Below are 23,438 nucleotides of genomic sequence, written 5' to 3'. Positions count from 1 at the left end.
TAATACACCCTAATACAAATCATGCCACATGTACAATGCTCCGTTAATGATTTAAACGGCGTTACAGAAAAGGACCAAATAAAATACGAATTGCGAAAATGAGGACCATTCTAAACATTCGGTCAAAATGAGGACCATTTTAAACCTTCTGTGAAAATGAGGACCATTCGCAACAAACACTACGAAAATGAGGACCAAAAAGGTATTTAAGCTTTTTTTTTAAATCCTTTTAAATTTCCAGTCCAATTTTAATTGTTTCCTATTTAAGCGCTTTATAATATGCGTTATCTTTTGTCTCACATCCACAAACTAATTCTTCAATGTTATTATCATCAACATATAATCCCTTCTTAGCTGCATCTGCCTTATCAATTTTGTTTATTAAATTTTAGCAACATTTTTCAATTGGGTTAGCAACCATCATTAGTTGTCCTGTTTTTTTTTTCTTGGTCTCGTAGAATCCTTGCCTTCCCTCTTTCTGAGCATTTTCTCCTCACCATTTACCCTATTAGCTTGATAATAAGTACATTCACCAAAGAAAATTAATCATAATTACGAAGGAAGAAAACAATGACACGACATTCTTTACCTGCTTCACTAGTTTACATTAAATCCAAGCTTTCCATTTCGGATTCAATAAAAATATTCATCATGTGCCACAATCGACCGCTCTGCTCCTAATACTTCTTTTCTCTTCTTCAATTTATACAGATCAAAATAATAAATATATATAAAATGAGTTACCATGATAAAGTAAGACACGGGATAATTTACCTTTGACACTAATTGTATCACTTATAAACTTTAACTCCATCGAACTTCACACTATCATAAAACTATACACCGTTTATGTTGCACAAATACAGTGTGTGAATCTTGCGAGTTCCCTTATGTTTTCCATATCTTTCTTATATTTATGGAGAGCTATCGAGATACAAGAGCACGAAAGATGGAGGTTTCAACAGATGTCAACTTGACCAGTCGAAAATTTCTTAGCTTGATGCAACCAAAAGCACTCATTATTTTAACCATGTAACTAAATTCTGACACTATTCAAATGAAATTTTTTCGCCACACCTGCTAACCAGATATGTTAGATATCTTGGTTAAACATTTGCATTTGAAAATTTAAAAACTCTTAGATTCACCAACTTCTGCAAAGAAAAAAGAAAGAAAGAAGAATTGAATGAATAATCTTACAGTGAATTTATCAATTTACAACATAAAATATATTGGGAGATTGAAGATCAAAGTCATGAACGATTGAAGAAATAAAAAAAAATTATCAACCAACGTTAATTGACTTCAAAAATATATTTTTTACAGTTTAACCCAAATAATGTTGTCATGGTTGGGTTGGGTAGGCCATGATACTAATAAATAAAATGAGGGCAAACAAAAAGCGAGAAAAGAAAGGAAGAAAAGTTATAAAGAAGTTTCATGGGCACACTTTTGTGGTGGTGTAAGGATCATCATATCTAATGTCCTCCATGCCCCTTCTTTCCGATTTGACTACATGGATTCCCATTGCTTTGATGAGTGAAGTATCAAACAAACCTTGGTATGTAATCTCCACATGCTTCCACTCCTTTTCTGAAGCCATTTTAATCAGATCTTCACGGAACGGTAACACATGCAGATCAAAGAGCTGCATATGATCCAATTCCAGCATCCCCACATTCTTGTGATCAAAGGTATTTTCTTGAAGTTTGCCGTTGATTAACAACACGGGTCTTAGCAATTGTATAGTGGTAACATCAAGTACAGGTGCAATAAGAAGACAAAGAACTTTGGCAGGAAATTTATCACGAAACCAGAAAGAAATCGAAGGTCCCCTGCATTCTTTGTCCAACCACCTTGGGATACTTCCTCCTGAAAAGATGAAATTAGTCTCTCCAGCCTCGTGAAATTGCTGCTAGTCACAATTCATCAACAATTCATTAAACCAATTATATATATTATGAAATAAAACTCATTAAAAACAAGGCAAAACCTGATTTAACGACATGCTTGAACCCAAGGAAGTCAATGATGTACACTCTATCGCCCTGAAAAATTTCAAGTTTGGTGGAACCCCTCTAATTTCCTCTAGACGCTTGCAGTAACTCACATCAAGATCATCCAGGTGGTGAAATTCTCTGATGCACTCAGGAAGGAGTGTGATATTAGATTCCCTTAGGCATAAATACCTCACGTTGGTCAACTGCGTGAAACCTGCTGAAAAAAAATCATCATTCAGGTTGCAAGACGGTAACCAAAACCCACGTAGATTTGAAGATACCGCTGTGTCCACTTCTTCACCATCTTTTGAATTTATCCATTTCCACTCCTTGCATTTTTTAACGCCAAAATCAGCCAATTCAGGCGTCAAGACACTGCTATTTAACTCATCAACATCACATTCCATGTATAACTCTTGGAGCCCAGTAAGATTTTGAAATGAAACTGGTAACTCTTTTATGGTAAGTTCATACAAACAAAGTCTCCTTATGTTTCCCATCTTTCCTAATATTTCTGGAAAATTCTCAAGACTTGAACAGTATGAAAGTTTAAGTTTTTTAAGAGAGGGCAAGTTGAGAGGTGGAAAAGCTTCTTGCAGTGTTGCGAACTCAATAATTTAAGTTTAGTCATAAAACCAACTGAGTCGTCAATTGCAGTTAAACTCTCACAACATTCAAAAGAAAGCTTTTCCAAATTTGGGAGATAAGATACGTCAGGTATCCGTGTTAAAAGTTGGCAGTAGTCAAAATTCAAGTCGGTTAGATTCTCGAACTTCTGCCAAGAAAATAATGGAAAAAAGAAATAAGAATATAATGAGTAAATTTGAAGTGTGTTTACAAATTTACAAGATAAGGAATATATTCTTTAAACCTGCCTTCGATGAGCCAAGCATTCCAAATGATGTAAAACGACTCTTAGGTAACTTGCATGTCAAAAGTTTGTTGGGATCAAAATTTGATGGTAAACAATCTGAAGGGTATCCATGCCATTCCAGTACTTTCAAACTTTCTGGAAAACAATTGGGACCTCTGGAAAATTTGCCATTTCTAATAATAAGTATTTTAAGGTTTTTCATATTTCCAAAGGCATTTCCATTCCAATGTAGTGTTTCATCTTTCTCAGAAATGGAGATATCAAGACATAGGATCTCAATCCTTCTAGTTCCCTGTTGATGCAAAGTGGCACAAAAATCAACTAGTTTTATGTAACACTTCTAGAGGAATTGTAAATCATCCTGAAAAAAAAATTACTGTCATAGAGATATATGATTAAAAAGATAAATATATCAAATTGAGAAATAAAACCAATCATCCATGAATTTCACTTACTGTGTTGTCCTTTATAACTTCCATGATATCTTTAGGTAACCATAATCTCATGCGCTTTCCTGGCTCTTTCGGTGATTCTTTCTGGTCAATTTGCCTACCCATGTCCTTAATCAAGTCGTGCAATTCAACTGTTCGACCCCGACTAACCTTTATGAGAGATTTTTCAACAAGCACACTAATATGATGTTTCATGCAGTCATCATAAGCAGCACGAAGCATAATCTCAACCTCTGTCAATTTATATCCTTTGAAGCAACAAGCCAGGTCAAGAAAAACACCCTTCTCTTCCTCCAAAGCATCAAAGCTTACCTTAAGTATCTTTAGCATTTGATTGGTAGGAATTCTTTTATATTGATTGATAGCAGATTTCCACTCTTCCACACTTTTTGCAAACAGGTTGGAACCAATTACTTCTAAAGCCAATGGACGGCCAGAAGCATAAGATACTACATGATTTAAGACCTCCACGTAACTTGGATCAACTTGTTCCCTTTTGAAAGCTTTCCATGTAAGCAACTGAAGAGCATCATCTTTTCTCAATGTCTTGACACTATACGTTCTTTTGACCTGATGAGATGCAAGCAGTTGTGTATCTCGAGTTGTGATGATGACCCTGCTGCCGGGACCAAACCAATCAGGACTTCCAGCCAGTGCCTGTAACTGCTCGCACCTGTCAACGTCATCAAGAATCAACAGAACCTTCTTTCGCTGCAACCTTTGTTGTATCATTGAAATCCCTTGATGCTCACTTGTTAAGTTGATGTCCTTCGCTCCAAGTACGTTTGAAAGAAGAATGCTTTGGAGGTGTTCCAGTCCATGCTTTTTTGATTTCTCTCTTACGTTTTGAAGAAAACAAGAACCATCAAAACAGTCAGCAATCAAATTATAAAGTGCTAAAGCGAGTGTTGTTTTTCCTACACCACCCATTCCATGGATCCCTATCATGTGGAATCCATCACCAGATTCAACGTTTAGAAGCTTTCTTACTTCTAGCACTTGCGGCCCTAGTCCAACAGGGTAATCCGCAACATGTAAACGAGCAGGATTAATCTTGTGGCAGACCCAGTCCACAACATTCCCAATAAACTTGAATTCGTACCCATCACTATTTCAAACAAAAAGGTTTAATGAGGCTAAAATTGTTACAAAATCAGAAAACTATATAGAGCTGTAAAACCAAAATAAAACAGAAAAGAGTGTTGTTTGTCAAGTTGCAATAAAAAGAGGGAGAAAAACAGTAAACTTCAATTTTGTGAGTGTAGGTTGTGTGGTACAAAATGTTTCTTTTTGATTATTACACAGATGTGTAAATCTGCACAAAAAAAATACCAGCACCAATCGTTTTTACTTAATCACTAACGGTACAGCTAACTGTGCCCACGAAAAGGTTTATCATTAAATCGAATCTGAGAACACAGAGGAAACAGAAAATAAAATCTTAAAAGTGTTAAAGTATTTAGAAAATCCCTGGCAAAAATTGAGACGGGTCCATGTCTTAATACATGTAATTTGTATGGTAAAGGGTAACAAGAATTTTAACGTTATATCATTAGAGAAGTAAAACTTAATCCAAGAAAAGTATTGAAGTAAAAAGATTGGTAAGGTGGTGTACCCGTCTTTGAATTGATACCCAGACAAGTCAGCTACTTGACGCAGAGCCATCTTCCATTTCTGCAACTTCTCTTTCTTAAGATTGGTAATGGTGAGCGTGTTCGTACTGTAAGTGGAATCAAACTTTGAATGCAGGGGAACATGGAATCAGCAATTGGAACAAAATTTAGAGTGATAGCGGTGTTAGGACTGTAAGTGGAATCAAACTTTGAATAAAGATGAAATTGAAAAATGTTACTTTAAGACGGGCTTTGAATGTTACACTCAAATGAGTTGAGAGTAGTAAGAAAGTAATAACGGAATTAGAAATTTAAAGGATGATAATGGAATTGGTTAAAATATTAGGCTGGTTATGTTTTTTTTTTTTTTTTAAATTTTAAGTAGCTCTCTATATTTTTGTTTAGTTTCAATTGAGTCTTAAATTTATTAGGTTTGATAGAACCTCAACTTCATAAATTAGAAGATTCCTGAAACAACATATAGAATGACATGAAAGATAACCCGTACATATTTATTATTATTATAACACGGTTCTTGACAAATTTAAACCCTCTGAGTTTTAGTATATTTAAGATTTGTATTAGGTAAGTATTTTTTTTACTCGTAAAAATGTAACATAATGTTGTTATTATTATAATTAATAATTTAGAAATTAGAAAAACAATTGTAGAGATATAAAAGCTTGAAAGGTTGAAAATGCCTAAAATCGTGAACATATAGATACATATAGATACATGATCAAGCTCAAGATGGAACAAGTTGGATTTGTGACAAACAAAACGATCATTATTAATTGGTTTAGGTATAATATTTGTGAGAAATAATCTAAGAATGAGTGAAAGTCTCACATTTGATAGAAAAGACAAAATTAAACACTATATAAGAGTAAAGGCCCATAACTCCATTGTCTTAATGTTTTTGGTTAAAAGTGGTATTAAATGTCTTATATGTGTAAGATCAATGTCATATATATAATAATCTATGAAAAAATTGCATGTGAACAAACCTATGCTTCTTACACTAAATCCTCAATTAGTAACCAATTTTAGAAAACAAAAATAGTTAATCACTATAGTCACCAATTTACAAAATTAAAAGTTATTGGTTACTATAGTTACTAATAATTATTGGTCACTAAAATTGATCACTATTTATAAGTTTTCTTGTAGTGTTAAAAAGTGGTTTTGTGATTGGGAAGCATGGATATCTTTTTCTAAGTTCTTGTTGGTATAGAGATCATCAAACTAAATGTCATCAATGATGTTCTTTTCCTCTTTCAATACATGGATTCCTATTGCTTTAACAATTGAGGTATGTATCACACCTTCATATGTAACCTTCACATGCTTCCATTTTTCTAAAGGTAGTTCGAATAAATTACAATAGATAGGTAGCTTTTGTAGATCAAAGAGGTATGTCTTATCGAATTCAAACATCCTCCCTATTTCCTTGACAAAAAAGGCTAGTGATTCTAGAACTTTGTCGAATCATTCTAGGCGAAGAGCACCACATCAGATGAAAATTGGGTAGGAGAACAAGTGGGTGCATTTGAGTGGCACAAAGTGCTTGTACAAGACGTTGTATTGGTTGTGGAGGATGTGTGGAACAGTTAGCAATTATATGGTCATGTTGTTTGCAATAATTGCAAAACTTCTGATGACAATTACAAGCAATATGACCCAATTGTTTGCAAGAAAAGCATTGACTTGTCATAGATCATGACCTTTACTTTTATTGTGGGCAACTAATACAACCGGAGTAGATTCAAAAAGAGTAGCATCATGAGTCATGGATCCTTGGGTAAGTAAACGTTATTCTTCCCTAAGAAATTCACCAAATATTCGAAGATGGAATAGGACTCCTATTCAACAAAGCACCTTATGAGAGCTTCAAATTGAAACAAAGTTTCATGAGAAATTGATCACGCTTACTAGTGTCGTAGACTTCTTAAACAACCGAGAGTGAAGTTTGGGAACAACAACATATAAAATGACATAGTGTTCTGTCAATAAATTCGGAAAATAAGAAAAGTACTTTTGAATAAACAACTTATCTTGATTGTAATTGGTTATTTCTCGTTCCAACTCAAAATGTTTGGTTGTATTATCTTGGTTGCAAATGTGCTTCAAATAATTCACATTTGTTGAGCATCTTCCTCCTTAACTGGCGGTGTTATCCGATTCAAGTGATCCCATAATTCTTTTCCTTTGACATACATCTTGAATTGAAATTTTCAAACAAAATAATTCTTGCTTGCGAACACAAAAATTTTCTTTTTAGTTTTACTTTTAACCTTGAACAAATTTGGAATAATGAAGAGTATACCCAAGTTGACTTATTTTAATAAAAATAAATAATTTTATCTTGTAAATGTTTTAATGTTTAAAACTATGACAATGATTATAAAACAAAATTAAACGGCAAAATAAGACTAAGTTAAGTTGATTTTAAAATATGTAATTTTATGAAATAATTAATCATTTTAAAATATTTAAAAATAAACGTCTTTTGAATGTCAGGAGTTGAAAAAAAAAACATTGTCATAAGAACATAATTATCAAATAAAATAATCTAGTGATATTAAAATTATATCTTAAAAGAGAATTCAATAATGTACTGTACTCCATTCTCGAGAATAGATGAAAGTTTTTTATTATTATCTAAAATTTTGTAAAAATTAATACTGGACGGAAAAAGAATCGCATGGACGTATTCAACTAAAAATTCATCCATCATAAACTATCCAAAATATAAATATATGTAACATTTATATGATTTATATGACATTAGTATTACATATATAAGGTTTTTGACTCTACTTTAATTTCAAAACCTCAAAACAATTATGTAATGAATCTTTATTCTTATATAGTGTTTAACTTTGTTTATTATATTTGATGTGAGACTTTAACTCACACTTATTCTCAACAGTAACAGAGGACTTTGTGATAGCCGTGGCAAGAAAACTACATTTATCCAAAAAAGTGTTTTCAGATCAATTAAATTCAACTATAGTTATTTATCAACTCTCTATTCCTGTCATAAGCATCCATCTTACTAAATAATGCCAACATTATTGACAGATAACTTTTTTTAAATAATATAAAATGAGTTAAAAAAAATTAAAACTCATGTGACTAGAAGAAAAATCCAGTTCTAGACCTCTTAAACATATTGATTTGTTTGAATCTTCTATACGACATTGCAAGAAGAACAATTATAGTTTACTCAAGACAAATTATAGTTTCTGAGATTTTATTGTAAAAAATTTTCCTACTCAAAACACATATAAGCCCACAAGATTTTTTAAAACAAAAAATAAAAAACTCACTGTGCAATGACATTAATAAACGCATGGTGTCAACTGGGCGTATAAAAAAACCAATGCTACACTATAAGAAAAAAGCTAAAACCTGAGAGATTGAAAACACAAAGTGATGAAAGATTTACAAAATCCAAATGGATGAACAATGTTAATTGATTTCAAAAATATTTTATACAACATAAACCCAAATAAAGGTGTCATAATTGGATTGGGTAGGCCATGAGACTAATAAATAAAATGAGAGCTAAGAAAAAGCGAAAAAAGAAAGGAAGAAAAGTTATAAAGAAGTTGCATGGTCACACTTTTGTGGTGGTGTAAGGATCATCATATCGAACGTCCTTCATGCCCCTGCTTTCCTCTTTCACTACATGGATTCCAATTGCTTTGATGAGAGAGGTATCAACCAAACCTTGGTATGTAATCTCTACATGCTTCCAATCCTTTTCTGAAGCCATTTTAATCAGAAATTCACGGAACGCTAACACATCTAAATCAAAGAGCTGCATATGATCCAATTTCTTAATTGTCGTACCGATATCATAAACAATTTCTAGACCACTTTAACATATTGATTTGTTTGAATCTTCTACGACATTGCAATAAGAACAATTATAGTTTACTCAAGACAAATTATAGTTTCTGAGATTTTATTGTAAACAATTTTCCTACTCAAAACACATAAGCCCACAAGATTTTTTAAAACAAAAAATAAAAAATTCACTGTGCAATGACATTAATAAACGCATAGTGTCAACTGGGTGTACAAAAAAACCAATGCTACCCTAAGAAAAAGGCTAAAACCTGAGATTGAAAACGCAAAGTGATGAAAGATTTACAAAATCCAAATGGATCAACAATGTCAAAAATAAAATGAGAGCAAACAAAAAGCGAAAAAAGAAAGGAAGAAAAGTTACAGAGAAGTTGCATGGGCACACTTTTGTGGTGGTGTTAGGATCATCATATCTAATGTCCTCCATGCCCCTTCTTTCCGATTTGACTATATGGATTCCCATTGATTTGATGAATGAGGTATCAAACAAACCTTGGTATGTAATCTCCACATGCTTCCACTCCTTTTCTGAAGCCACTTTCATCAGATCTTCAGAGAACGGTAACACATGTAGATCAAAGAGGTGTATATGATCCAATTCCACCATTATCACATCCTTAAGATAACTAGGTTTATATTCTTGAACTTTGCCGTTGATTAACACCACGGGTCTAACCAAGTGAAAAAGGACATCATACCGTACAGGTGCAATAAGGAAACAAAGGACTTTGGGAGGGAATTGATTCCGAAACCAGAAAGAAATTGAAGGTCCCCTGCTTTCTCTATCCAACCACTCGGGAATACTTCCTCCTGGAAGCACAAAATCAGTCTTTCCAGCCTCTTGAAGTTGCTGCAAGCCACAGTTCATTGAGAATTCATTAAATGAACTATATATTATCAAATCAAATTCATTTAAAACAAGGCAAAACCTGATTTAACAACATGCTTGAACCCGAGGTAATCAATGATCTACAGTCTTTCGCACTGAACTTTCTCAAGTTTGGTGGAATCCCTCTAATTTCCTCTAGACGCTTGCAATCACTCACATCAAGATCATTCAGGTGGTGAAATTCTTTGATGCACTCAGGAAGGAATGTGATATTAGTTCTCGATAGGTTTAAAGACTTAACTGTGGTCAACTGCGTGAAACCTGCTGAAAAAATATCATCATTCAGGTCGCAATCCACAACCCCAAACGAACGTAGATTTGAAGATACCGTTGAGCCCACTTCTTCGCCATCTTTTGAATTTATCCATTTCCACTCCTTGCATCTAAAAGCGCGAAAGGTAGTCAACGAAGATATCAAGACACTGCTATTTAACTGAAGAAAATAACATCCCACGAATAACCGATGGAGTCCAGTAAGATTTTGAAATGAAACTGGCAACTCTTTTATGGCAAGTTTAGACAAACTAAGTTCCCTAATATTTCCCATCTCTCCTAATATTTCTGGAAAATTCTCAAGACTTGAACAAAATGAAAGTTCAAGGTTTTTAAGAGAGGGCAAGTTGAGAGGTGGAAATCTCCGAAGTTTTTTGCAACGTTGAGCTTTCAATATTTTAAGTTTATTCAGAAAACCAATTGAGTCGTCAAGTGCAATTAAACTCTCACACTGTTCAAAGTAAAGTTTCTCCAGATTTGGGAGATCAGATAGGTCAGGCATCCGTGTTAAAAGTTGGCAATTGTCAAAATTCAAGTTGGTTAAATTCTCGAACTTCTGCACAGAAAATAATGGGAAGAAGGAATAAGAACAATATGAATAATTTAAAAATGTATTTATCAATTTACAACACAAAGAATTTATTCTCTAAACTTGCCTTTGATGAACCATTGAACCCAAATGACGTAAAAGGACTGTTAGGCAACTTGCATGTCACGAGTTTGTTTGGATGAAAATTTGAAGGTAAACAATTTGAAGGGTATCCATGCCATTCCAGTATTCTCAAACTTTCTGGAAAATAATTGGGACCTTTGGAAAATTTACCATTTCTAATGATAAGTATTTTAAGGTTTTTCATCCTTTTGAAGGCGTTGGCATTCCATTCTAGCGTTTCTTCTTTCTCAGATATAGACAAATCCAGGCATAGGATTTCAGTTTCCCTAGTTCCCTGATAATGAAAAGAGCCACACAAATCAACTAGTTTTGTCTATAGAAATTGTAAATCATCTAGAAAAAAAAAAACTATGACAGAGATATAAGATTAAAAAGAAAAATATATCAATTTGAGAAACAAAACCAATCATCTATGAGTCTCACTTACTGTGTTGTCCCTTAAAACTTGAATTATATCTTTAGGTAACCATAATCTCCTTCCCTTTCCTGGCTTTTTCGATGATTCTCTCTGGTCAATTTGTTTACCCATGTCCCAAATTAAATCATGCATTACAATTGTAGTAGAGTAATAAATCTTAATGAGAGATTTTTGAACCAGCGCCCCAATATGATGTTTCATGCAGTCATCGTAGAGAGCACGAAGCATAACCTCAACCTTTGTCATTTTATATCCTTTGAAGCAACAAGCAATGTCAAGAAAAACACACTTCTCTTCTTCCTCCAAAGCATCGAAGCTTACTTTAAGTATCTTTAGGATTTGATTGTTAGGAATTCTTTTATATTGATTGATAGCAGATTTCCACTCTTCCACACTTTTTGCAAACAGGTTGGAACCAATTACTTCCAAAGCCAATGGAAGGCCAGAAGCATAAGTTACTACATCATTCAAAACCTCCATGTAACTTGGATCAACCTGTTCCGTTTTGAAAGCTTTCCATGTAAGCAACTGAAGAGCGTCCTTTGCATTCAATGTCTTGACCTCATATGTTCCTTTGACCTGATGAGATGCAAGCGGTTGTGTATCTCTAGTTGTGATGATGACCCTGCTGCCGGGACCAAACCAATCAGGGCTTCCAGCCAGTGCTTGTAACTGTTCGCACCTGTCAACGTCATCAAGAATCAAGAGAACCTTCTTTCGCTGCAACCTTTGTTGTATCATTGAAATTCCTTCATGTTCACTAGCTAAGTTGATGTGCTTTTCTCCAAGTGTTTTTGAAAGAAGGATGGTCTGGAGGTGTTTTAACCCATGTTTATTTGATTCTTCTCTTACATTTTGAAGAAAGCATAAACAATCAAAATCATTAGCAATCAAATTATACACTGCTACAGAAAGTGTTGTTTTTCCTAACCCACCCATTCCATGGATCCCTATCATGCGAACATCATCAGATCCAACATCCAAAAGTTTCTTGACTTTCAGCACCTGTGACAGTAGGCCAACTGGGTAATTCGCAACATATAAAGGAGCACGATTAATCTCCCTACAAACCCGTTCAACAATCCTCCCAATAAACTCGTACTGGTATTCATCTCTGTTCCAAAAATTAAAGATTTATTTAGGTAAACTAGAAGCATTGTATCCATGCCTTGATACGTATACTAATTTTCAATAAATTAAAAAGATTGGTAAGGTGGGTACCCATCTTTGAAGTGATAGCCAGAGAAGTCAGCAACCTGACGCAGAGCCATCTTCCATTTATGTAACTTCTCCTTCTGCGCTTTGAACCTCTTTTGATGCTTAGCCAATGCTTCTTCATAGCTACCTTTCTGATGTCTTACATAAGAAGGATCCACCTTATAAAACACTGGTATAACCAACAGCCCTTTCCTCTGGCAGTGAAGGATGGTTGCAAGTTCATCCAAGCAGAAGGAGGAAGAAGCATAGTTGTGAGAGAGCACAACGATGGCAATCCTAGACTCTTCAATTGCCTTCACAAGTGCTGCTGTGATTTCCTCTCCACTCTGAAGCTCCTCATCATCGATGAAAGTGTGAATTCCCCTGTCACACAGAGCTTTGTACAGATTACCAGTGAAATCATAACGCGTGTCTTCCCCTCTAAAGCTGAGGAACACATCGTACGTGAATCTACGGGAACTTGGAGTTGCCATTAGAACAAAGTCTCGAGTCACAAATGTTAGCGTGTTGGGACTTTAAATGGAATCAAACTTTGAATAAACATGAATTTGGAAGAGTGAAAATGTAAGGTAATGCAGAGTGAAGTGCCAAGGAGTAATTAGCGTGGGTTCTGTTGTACGTTAAAGCGCGTGAAATTTTTGGAAAATATCTTTGTTTCGGTCTTTCGGATTTGCCTCACTATATTGGTCAATGCAAACAATAGCCACACAATAATGCTCGACTTATTAACTTTCATTTATAAAGACTATAAATTATAAAATAACATAATTAATTAACTTGGTTGGTTTGCTTGATTTTCACCTTTGATAATTCTATATCCAATTCAAACAGTTGAGTTTAAATTGATTAGTTTGATTAATTTGCGTTGATCTAAGTCATACCCATTCCTAATGATCTCAAACTATTGTTTTTACTACTTACATTCATATGTGCACTTTGATAGTTTTTGCAACTACATTTCTTGTAATGTAAAAAAAAAAAAAAATACATTATTCATTCATTTTCACTAATTGTAAATGTTTTTTAGTTTTTCTCAATTTCAATCTTTCTTTCTTTGGAAATCTAAAAGCTGATTATATGTTTACTGTTATACTATTTTTATAATTAATTTTCTATCAATTTAAAACTAAATTTATTACATAATATTTGAAAAAAAAAAAGTAGTTTGTCTTGATTTCAAATTTTGATCCTAGAATTTTGCACTACCATTAAATTTCAACCTGCATTCCATTATTCTGGATTTTATTTTCCTGAATATACTAAATCAATTCCACAAATATTTTTCCGGACTTACTTTTCCAAAAAACACTCATTCACTCCTGTTTCCAAAAATACTTTTCAAAAAACATAATGGAGTGCATGAAGATAATTGATTTGATGCATGAAGTAAAACCCAAAAGATTTTTCTTCCTACACCCTCAATGTTTCTTTCTACACCTTCAACTTTTTTATAATTCCATTGTTATCCTTTTGGTACGTAGTTATCAACTTTCAGAAATCGGTATCACCGACTCTCAAAAATTAAAGGTACTGTCTTTCAGAAATCGGAGTATCGAATTTCATTATTGAGAATGTCAACTACAAACATATTTAATTTATAATTTATATTTTTTTAAAGACATAATAGTGTTCACAGTCAAACTTAGGAGTGCAGGAAGAAAAACCCAAATCTACATTTGTCAGTCTAGTTTCGGCCTAACCTAATCATAATCCACAATTACATGGACGGTTTTGCTTCCTGCACCCTAATATTGTATTGGAGCTTATCTATAATTAAATTTAAACCTAGATACATTTTAATGGCAAATAACATTGAGAAGGAGGATCCCTTATGGTAGAAAGGTATAAAACTCCAATATATTATTAAAGCTTTTACTTTCATAGTTTATAGAACTAGTAAAAATAGCTTATAAGTTACTCCAATTACTTACTAGAACATTACTTATTATAAGTAATTCAATCATTTTTAATTAAAATATGTTTTTCAAGTTTAGAGAAAACTATCTCCATTTCATGTCACGTTTCAATGAGTTACAATGCATACTTGTTATCATTTAAAAGATAAGTACACCACTATAACGTCCCAATTAATTAATAAGTGTAATTAAAATAAAACGTCACATGATTATAATATAACAGCGCAGTACCGGAGTTTAAACATGAGGCCTTACAACTAAGGCACACCACAGTGCCACCAAAAACTAAAGAGCATCATAAACAGTCTGTTGGAAACACAAACATAAGTAAAAACTGACAAATACATAGGCCGTAGCCCTCAAGATGTTCCAAGGAAACTAAGCTGCAGAGTCGCCTCTTCCTTGATGACCATGATTATCCCTCGCATCTGCTCCCATCAATAAATTGATGATCATTGTGAAGATAGAAACACGACATACAAAGCAACCAACAGAAAAGGGTAAGCTAGAGCCAACAACATATTCATCGTACAGTTAAACATGATTTCACCATCCAATATCCATACAACAACCAAGCATGTTATGACTCTTCAATCAATACACTACGACTCGACTTGACTCGACTCATCCGGATACGTATAACTTAGTCGGATTCAGCGGATGCCCGCACTTGTGGTGGATACCTCTGCTCACCCCTGAGCTGCTCACCCCCGAGCTATGTGTTACAAGTGTTACGATGGATCAATTTTCTCTCACCACAAGGTTAGCCCTTAATGAATTTCAGGCCTCCTGCTACTCTCACCACAGGAGTCAGTCCGCTCTAAGTGAGACTAACTGGCTCCTTAGAGTGTCAGGATGCAACCTTAACTTGAATCCTTACCTAGTTATACAGATGGGGCACCACCATGAACACCCACTAACAGGGGCCATGAAATTACGTCCCGACCACTGAAGTGCGGCCCTGGGAATCTCACCTAGAGATCCCCAAGGACTTACGCACTGACACAGACCCAACAGGCATAAATCACCAATAAGAGAATATTAATCATGCTCACAATCCCATATCAACCTCAACAAAATAACACCTCATTCGTATCGCATGTTGAATCCTTACCATTGATCACCACCACCCCATGAGTATAGAGCCTCGTCTCATATCAATAACATGTCCCATAAGTTCCAACTCACACATAAGTTTCACATGCCGAACTTCCAGAATACCCATCATTCCATTCAAGAATCATGTTACGTGTACCTCATACACCATTATATACATATCACTCATCATGCATTCATACCCAACCAAAACAGATCATTCAGAAATAAACCAACATCCAAACCCAACACTGTCTCGCCCAACACCTCGCTCATGTTGAGTGGTCTTGCTCAGGCGAGACAATCTCGCTCAGGCGAGTCCCCCTCCGCCTAGGCGAGGGCTCAAACAGGAACAAGAAAGCAACGCGGGATCTCGCTTAGGCGAGACCCCTCTTGCTTGGGCGAGTTGTGTGCTCGCTCAAAACACACTCTGGTCGCCTGGGCGACCACTCGCGCAGAAAGCTTTGGGCGAGCCTCTGCACATCTCGTCTGGGCGAGTCAAGCTCGCCTGGGCGAGTCTATCAGTATCCGCCACTGTTCGCACCTGCACAATGCATACACGCACCCAACAGAGGTTCCAACCAATCCAGACATTCATAGCAATGCACAAATCTCAAGGAATTCACTAGCCGTGACAATACAAGCTAAAACACACCACACAAAAGGGTTCTAGCTTCCCTTTCCTGGAAAGGAAATAAGGGACTTCGGCAGCCAAGCGTGCGAACACAGCAACTCAAGGACGAACAGAGGAGCTGAAAGGATACTGAAACAGAAGCACGAGACGGGTTACTTGGAAGCCCTAACTGAAACAAACGAAAAGGAACAATGGAGATGAGTATGGCTAGCAACAGTACTTACATGGAGTAGAGAACAACTTCGAGCTAGCTTGAAGATGGCAGAAACCTAACCTTAGCAGAGCTCTCCGTGAGAGGGGACAATGGTTGACGGCTGGATCTGTGAGAATGAGAGGGTGGAAGCGTTAGGGCAACTACGGACCAACTTTATTCCTTGGGCCAGCTCTTTGGCCCATCAGATTTTGGGGCAGCCCTTTTTATTAAAGGTTATAAAATAATAGGGTCTTACAACTACTGGACTAATAAAAATAATACATCTTGGAAAATTTTATGCATGACATTAAAGTGTCATGAACTTTAAAAATTAAGTTTTGGCGGACAAGAAAAAATATGAATTTATATAACTAAACTAGAAAAATATATAAAAAAAAAGGCTAAAACCTGAAAGATTGAACGTACGAAGTCATGAACAATTTATGAAATCCAAATGGATGAATCAATGCTAATTGATTTGAAATATATGTTTTACAATGTAAACCCAAATAGACTTGTCATTCTTGGGTTGGGTAGGACATGAGACTAGTAAATAAAATGAGAGCTAAGAGAAAGCGAAAAAAGAAAGGAAAAAGAGTTATAAAGAAGTTGCATGGGGACACTTGTGTGGTGGTGTAAGGATAATCATATCTTATGTCCTCCATGCTCCTACTTTCGTCTTTCACTGCATGGATTCCCATTGCTTTGATGAGAGAGGTATCAAACAAACCTTCATACGTAACCTCCACATGCTTCCACTCTTTTAAAGGCATTTCAATCAGATCATAACGGGAAGGTGTCACTCCTAGATAAAACAGCTGTATATAATCCGATTCCACCATTGTCACATTCGTATGATAAAAAAAATATCGTTGAACTTTGCCGTTGATTAACACCACGGGTCTTAGCAATTGTACATTGGAACCATCCAGTATAGGCGCGATAAGAAGACAAAGAACTTTAGCAGGGAATTTATTACGAAACCAGAAAGTGATTGAAGGTCCCCTACTTTGTTTATCGAACCAGCTTGGGATACTTCCTCCTGGAAAGATAAAATCAGTCTTTCCAGCCTCGTGAAGTTGCTGCTAGTCACAATTCATCAACAATTCAGTAAATCAATAATATATTATCAAATCAAATTCATTAAAAACAAGACTAAAACCTTATTTAACAACATGTTTGAACCCGAGGAAGTCAATGATGTACACTTTATCGCCCTGAATATTCTCAAGTTTGGTGGAAGCCCTCTAATTTCCTGTAGACGCTTGCAATAACTCACATCAATATCAATCAGGTGGTGAAATTCTTTGATGCACTCAGGAAGGAATGTGATATTAGCTTCCCATAGGATTAAACACGTCACTTTGGTCAACTGCGTGAAACCTGCTGAAAAAAAATCATCATTCAGGCAACTGAAAAAGCAACCTGAACGTAGATTTGAAGCTACCGTTGAGCCCACTTCTTCACCATCTTTTGAATTTACCCATTTCCGCTCCTTGCATCCATCAACCATAAAATCAGTCAATTCAGGCGTCAAGACACTGCTATTTAACTGAAGAAAATCACATCCTGTAATGTCTAAGGATTGGAGTCCAGTAAGATTTTGAAATGAAACTGGCAACTCTTTTATCATGGGAAGTTCTTTCAAATGAAGTTCCCTTATGTTTCCCATCTCTCCTAATATTTCTGGAAAATTATCAAGACTTAGACAAGAAGAAAGTTCAAGAATTTCGAGAGAGGGTAAGTTGAGAGGTGGAAATCTCCTAAGTTCCACGCAGTGTTGCGCAATCAATATTTTAAGTTTAGTCAGAAAACCAACTGAGACGTCAACTGCAATTAAACTCTCACACCCTAAAAAAGAAAGCTTTTCCAAATTTGGGAGATGAGATACGTCAGGTATCTGTTCTAAAAGATCGCAGTAGTCAAAATTCAATTCGGTTAGATTCTCGAACTTCTTCTGCAAAGAAAATAATGGAAAAAATAAATAAGAACATAATGAATAAATTGGAACTGTAATTACAAATTTGGCTTTTTTACACAAACGAGGTAATTCCTTTTTTAATTACGAAAATAGGCCACCTCTAAAATATTTGTGGATATGAGAAAGCCGTACCAAACTCGTAAGACTTCACCGATAAGAAGTCGTATCTCTAGAAAAAGACCTCAAGAAATTAGACAAATTTACAAGTCATAAAAAAACATTTATACTAAAGTTGTACTTCACATAAGAGACTTCATAATAATACAAAAAGAAGTTGTATGAACCAATAGAGATTTTAGAACAATGAAAAAAATACTGCAGTTGTAGGAGGCAATAGAGATTTTAGTTCGTATTGAAGTGATTCGACTTCTTATCGGTGAAGTCGTCCGAGTAGCCTTCCCATATCCGTATTTTCTTTTAAAGTTGTCTCTTTCCGTAATTAAAAAAAGGGAATTACCCCATTTGTGTAAAAAAAACCTACAAATTTACAAGATGAGGAATATATTCCATAAACTTGCCTTTGATGAGCAGGGGAATTTAAATGACGTAAAATCACTGTCAGGTAATTTGCATATCAGAAGTTTGTTCGGATCAAAACTTGATGGAAAACAATTTAAAGGGTATCCATGCCATTCCAATACTCTCAAACTTTCTGGAAAACAATTCGGACCTCCAGAAATTTCGCAATTTCTAATAATAAGTGCTTTAAGGTTTTTCATATTTCCAAAGGCATTCCAATCCAGTGTTTCTACTTCCTTATATATCGAGATATCAAGGCATAGGATCTCAATCATACTAGTTCCCTGTTAATGCAAAGAAGCACACATATCAACTAGTTTTATGTAACAAATCCAGATAAATTGCAAATCATCTAGACAAAAATAACTAGGATAGAGATGTATGATTAAAAAGAAATATATATCAAGTTGAGAAAGAAAACTAATCATCCATGAGTCTCACTTACTGTGTTCCCCTTTAAGACTTGAATTATATCTTTAGGTAAAGATATTCTCCTGCGCTTTCCTGACCCTTCAGGTGATTCTTGTTGGTCAATTTGTCTACCCATTTCCTCAATCAGGTCGTGTATTTCAACTCTACCCCAACCAATCTTTATGAGAGATTTGTCAACCAACACACTAATATGATGTTTCATGCAGTCATCATAAATAGCTCCAAGAATATCTTCTACCTCTCTTAATGTATATCCTTTGAAGCAACAAGCTATGTCAAGAAAAACACTTTTCTCTTCTCTCTCCAGAGCCTCAAAGCTTACTTTAAGTATCTCTATGATTTGATTGTTAGGAATTCTTTTATATTGATGGACAGCAGATTTCCATTTTTCTACACTTTTTCCAGCCAAGTTGGAACCTATTACTTCCAAAGCCAATGGAAGACCAGAAGCATAAGTTACTGCATGATTCAAGACCTCCACGTAACTTGCATCAACCTGTTCCATTTTGAAAGCTTTCTTTGTAAGCAACTGAAGAGCATCATCTTTGTTCAATGGATTGACCTCATATGTTTCTTTTACATGATGAGATGCAAGCAGTTGTGTATCTCGAGTTGTGATGATGACCCTGCTGCCGGGACCAAACCAATCAGGGCTTCCAGCCAGTGCCTGTAACTGCTCGCACTTGTCAACATCATCAAGAATCAAGAGAACCTTCTTTCGCTGCAACCTTCGTTGTATCATTGAAATTCCTTCGTGCTTACTTGCTAACTTGATGTCCTTCTCTCCAAGTATTTTTGAGAGAAGAATGCTTTGAAGGTGTTCCAGCCCATCCTCGTTTGATTTCTCTCGCACGTTTCCAAGAAAACAAGAACCATCAAAACAGCCAGCAATCAAATTATAAAGTGCTAAAGCTAGTGTTGTTTTTCCAACACCGCCCATTCCATGGATCCCTATAATGTGGAATCCATCACCACATTCAACATTTAGAAGCTTCCTTAGTCGAAGCACTTGTGGGCCTAGTCCAACAGTGTAATCCGCATGTAAACGAGCAGGATTAATCTTTTGACAGACCTCGTCCACAACTCGCCCAATAAACTTGTATTCGTACCCATCACTATTTCAAACAAAAAGGTTTGATGAAACTAAAATTGTTATGAAATCAGAAAACGTTAAAGAACTCTAAAACCAAAATAAAACAGAGAAGAGTGTCATTTTTGTGAATTTGCAATAAAAAGAGGGGAAAAAACAGTAAACTTAAATTTTGTGAGTGTAGGTTGTGTATTACAAAATGTTTTTCTTTAAAATTATTACACATATGTGTAAATCTGCACAAAATAAAACCAGCCCCAATCCTTTTTACTTAATTACTAACTGTACAGCTAACTGTTCCCGCAAAAGGTTTATCATTAAATCGAATCTGACAAGACAGAGGAAACAGAAAATAAAATCTTGAAGTATTTAGAAAAGTCCCTGCCAAAAATTGAGGCCTTTTTCTCCATGTCTTAGTACTTGAAATTTGTACGGTCAAGGTCCAAGAAAAATTATGAAGTAAAAAGATTGGTAAGGCGGTGTACCCGTCTTTGAAATGATAACCAGACAATTCAGCTACTTGACGGAGAGCCATCTTCCATTTCTGCAACTTCTCCTTTTCTTTGAACCTTTTCTGTTGCTTGGTCAATGCTTCTCCATAACTCCCTTTCTGGTGTCTCACATCTGAAGGGTCCACCTTATAAAATACGGGTATGACAAGTAGCCCTTTATTCTTGCAGTCAATGGTAGCTGCAAGTTCATCTAAGCAGAAGGAGGAAGAAGCATAGTTGTGAGAGAGCACAGTGATGGCAATCATAGACTCTTCAATTGCCTTCATAAGTGCTGGTGTTATTTCTTCTCCTCTCTCAAGCTTGTCATCATCGATGAAAGTGAAAATTCCTCTGTCACATAGAGCTTTGTAGAGATTGCCAGTGAAACCATGACGCGTGTCTTCCCCTCTAAAGCTGAGGAACACCTCATATCTGAATACAGGGGAACTTGGAATCGCCATTGGAACAAAATTTAGGGTGATAACGGTGATCGTGTTGGAACTGTAAGTGGAATCAAACTTTGTATAATATGAAATTAGTAAAGTCTAAACGCGTTAAACTTTTTATGAAAATATATTTGTCGTTGTCTTTCTATTGTCCTTCAGTTTTGGTCAATGCAAACAGTAGTCAACATAATAATACTCAACTTATGTTCATCTTATAAAGATAATATACAATATAAAATCACATAATTAACAAAGTTGGTTGCTTTACTTCATTTTCACTTTGTTAATTCTATCTATCCAAACGGTTCAGTTTAAATTGGTTTGTTTGATTAAGTTAATTTTTTAATCCACATTTATTCATAATGGTTTTAAAATACTTTTTTGAACTATTTTCTTACTTATATATATAATCTCTTTTGGAACTATATTTGTAGCAATGTAAAGTATTTATTTTTACACAAGTGATTTGTTTATAATCATTGTTTCTTTCTCACATTTATTATTTACTGTTGTTTTTTTAGTTTTGTTCTCAATCTTAATTTTTATTTTCTTTTTGCTTACGTACTCTAAAAATATTACACATTTATTATTACACCGCTTATAATTAATTTTCTTTCAATTTAAAACTCAATCTACTGAATAATATTTTAGGAAATAAAAAATATTTTATCTCGACTTTAAATATAGGTCTAGAATACTAATCAAACTAAAATCCAATCATCACAGTCTCTGTAATCAATTTCCATCTTAGTTGGTAAAAAACAGAGTCGTGGACTAAAAATGTTCAATTCGACTACGGCAACGCGTTAAACAAATAGCAGGCCACCGAACCTAGTAATCATATATGTGTGATAAAATTCATTTTATCATATTAGAAATTCTTATCTAGTGTATTAGAAACAAGGTAAAGCAAAAATTCAAGTATGCATTTTGGTTTCAAATTGACTAACATAGAAACACTTCAGACTTAGAGCGAAGAAAATATATCCAAGTAAAATAATTATATTATTAATAAATGTGACAATATTTTTAATTATATTATTAATAAATGTGACAATATTTTTAACGAGAATGAGAAACAACAAGACACATACCCCAAATATCATTGTAAATTATTTTAAACTAAGACAAAGCACGATGAGCACTAGCGGGACAAGGAAGCTTTTTACTTTTAGTCAATTTACAAAGAGAATAGAAAGATGTGTACCAGAAAGGACATTTTCATTTCCCAACAAATCATTTTTAAATAAGTGAAACAAAAATGTATAATTTGGATGACCCAATTTTCTATGTCAAACTTCGTAAAGATTCAAAACATTGTTACAAGCAAAAGATAGGTGATTAGAAATAAATTGGAGCGAAAACAATAGTTCCACTTAAAGCCCTTTTGCGATCATCTTCCTCGATATAGGCTCCTTTACAAGACAACCAGATTGAAAAAATTTAACACTACAATTATTGTCCACCATACAATAAATTGGAGGCAAGTCCAGGTGAGACAAGAACATTCTCAAGATAAGGGTTTAGGTTAACAATATTAGTGATAGAAAGAGTATTACCATCAACAATTTGTATTTTCTGAGTATTATTATAAGAATGTACATTATGCAAATTTTCAAAGGAATCTGTCATGTGATTGGATGCACCAAGATCATGAAATCATGGGTAAGAAACACTAGAGGACTTACCCTGAATACCAAAGGTTGAGAGAGTAAAAAGTACCATTTGTTGAATCATTTCAAGTTGTAGAGCACCACCATCAGATGGACATTGGGTAGAAGGACAAGTGGGTGCATTAGTAGTGTGGCATGGAATGCTTGTTCAGAACGTTGTATTGGTTATGGAGGATGTGTAGGATAGTCAACAATAATTGTAGAACTTCTTATGCCAATTATGAGCATATGACCAAAATGTTTGCAAGAAAAACATTGAACTTGTTCTAGATTGCAACCTTTACTTTTATTGTGGACAACATATGCAACCGAAGTAGGTTTGGAAAGAGTAGCATCATGAGTCATGGATCCTCGGGTAAGTAAATGTTATTCTTTCCTAAGAAGTTCACCAACACATGTATGCAAAGATGGAATAAGATTCCTATTCAACAAAGCACTTTTGATAGTCTCAAACTTAGAACAAAGTTTCATGAGAAATTGATCGTGTTTACTAGTTTCGTGGACTTGTTAAACAAACAAGAGTGAAGTTTAGCGATCATCAGGATATAAAATGTCGAGTGTTTTGTCTATAAATTCAGAAAACCAGAATAATATTTTTGAATAGACGAATTACCTTGGTTGTAAATAGTTATCTCCTGTTCCAACTCAAAACGTTTGATTGTATTATCATGGTTGTAAATAC

At 34.8% G+C, this 23,438-nt stretch overlaps 1 protein-coding gene and 1 pseudogene across 2 annotated transcripts; both read right to left on the bottom strand.

Annotated features, from left to right (window-relative positions):
- Positions 1–1,295: 1,295 nt before the first annotated feature.
- On the bottom strand, positions 1,296–21,177 carry LOC114181899 (annotated as a pseudogene).
- Positions 8,922–12,905, bottom strand: LOC114181897 (TMV resistance protein N-like). 2 transcript variants are annotated; one of them, XM_028068548.1, is made up of 5 exons: positions 12,290–12,904; positions 11,078–12,182; positions 10,634–10,924; positions 9,745–10,533; positions 8,922–9,665 (listed from the first exon to the last, which is right to left on the bottom strand). In XM_028068548.1, exons 1-5 carry the CDS (start codon positions 12,757–12,759, stop codon positions 9,060–9,062), a joined length of 3,261 nt encoding a protein of 1,086 aa, XP_027924349.1. In that variant the 5' UTR covers positions 12,760–12,904; the 3' UTR covers positions 8,922–9,059. The 2 variants fall into 2 exon arrangements, with proteins under 2 accessions (XP_027924349.1, XP_027924350.1); XM_028068549.1 differs by lacking the exon at positions 8,922–9,665 and having other exon boundaries at positions 9,774–10,087; positions 10,428–10,533; positions 12,290–12,905.
- Positions 21,178–23,438: the final 2,261 nt, after the last annotated feature.

The sequence above is a fragment of the Vigna unguiculata genome, chromosome 4 (assembly GCF_004118075.2).
Source record: "Vigna unguiculata cultivar IT97K-499-35 chromosome 4, ASM411807v1, whole genome shotgun sequence".
Classification (NCBI taxonomy): Eukaryota; Viridiplantae; Streptophyta; class Magnoliopsida; order Fabales; family Fabaceae; genus Vigna; species Vigna unguiculata.
The sequence above is the reverse complement of the archived record's forward strand: the minus strand, read 5'-3'. Positions and strand labels throughout refer to the sequence as shown.

Bases quoted from the DNA above. Each gene is read 5' to 3' on its own strand.
- LOC114181897 (XM_028068548.1), bottom strand. From the start codon at position 12,759: ATGGCAACTCCAAGTTCCCGTAGATTCACGTACGATGTGTTCCTCAGC. The intron at 12,183-12,289 runs GTACCCACCTTA...TTTTTGGAACAG, and splicing joins GGCTATCACTTCAAAGATGG to AGATGAATACCAGTACGAGT. The intron at 9,666-9,744 runs GTTTTGCCTTGT...TGTGGCTTGCAG, and splicing joins CAAGCATGTTGTTAAATCAG to CAACTTCAAGAGGCTGGAAA.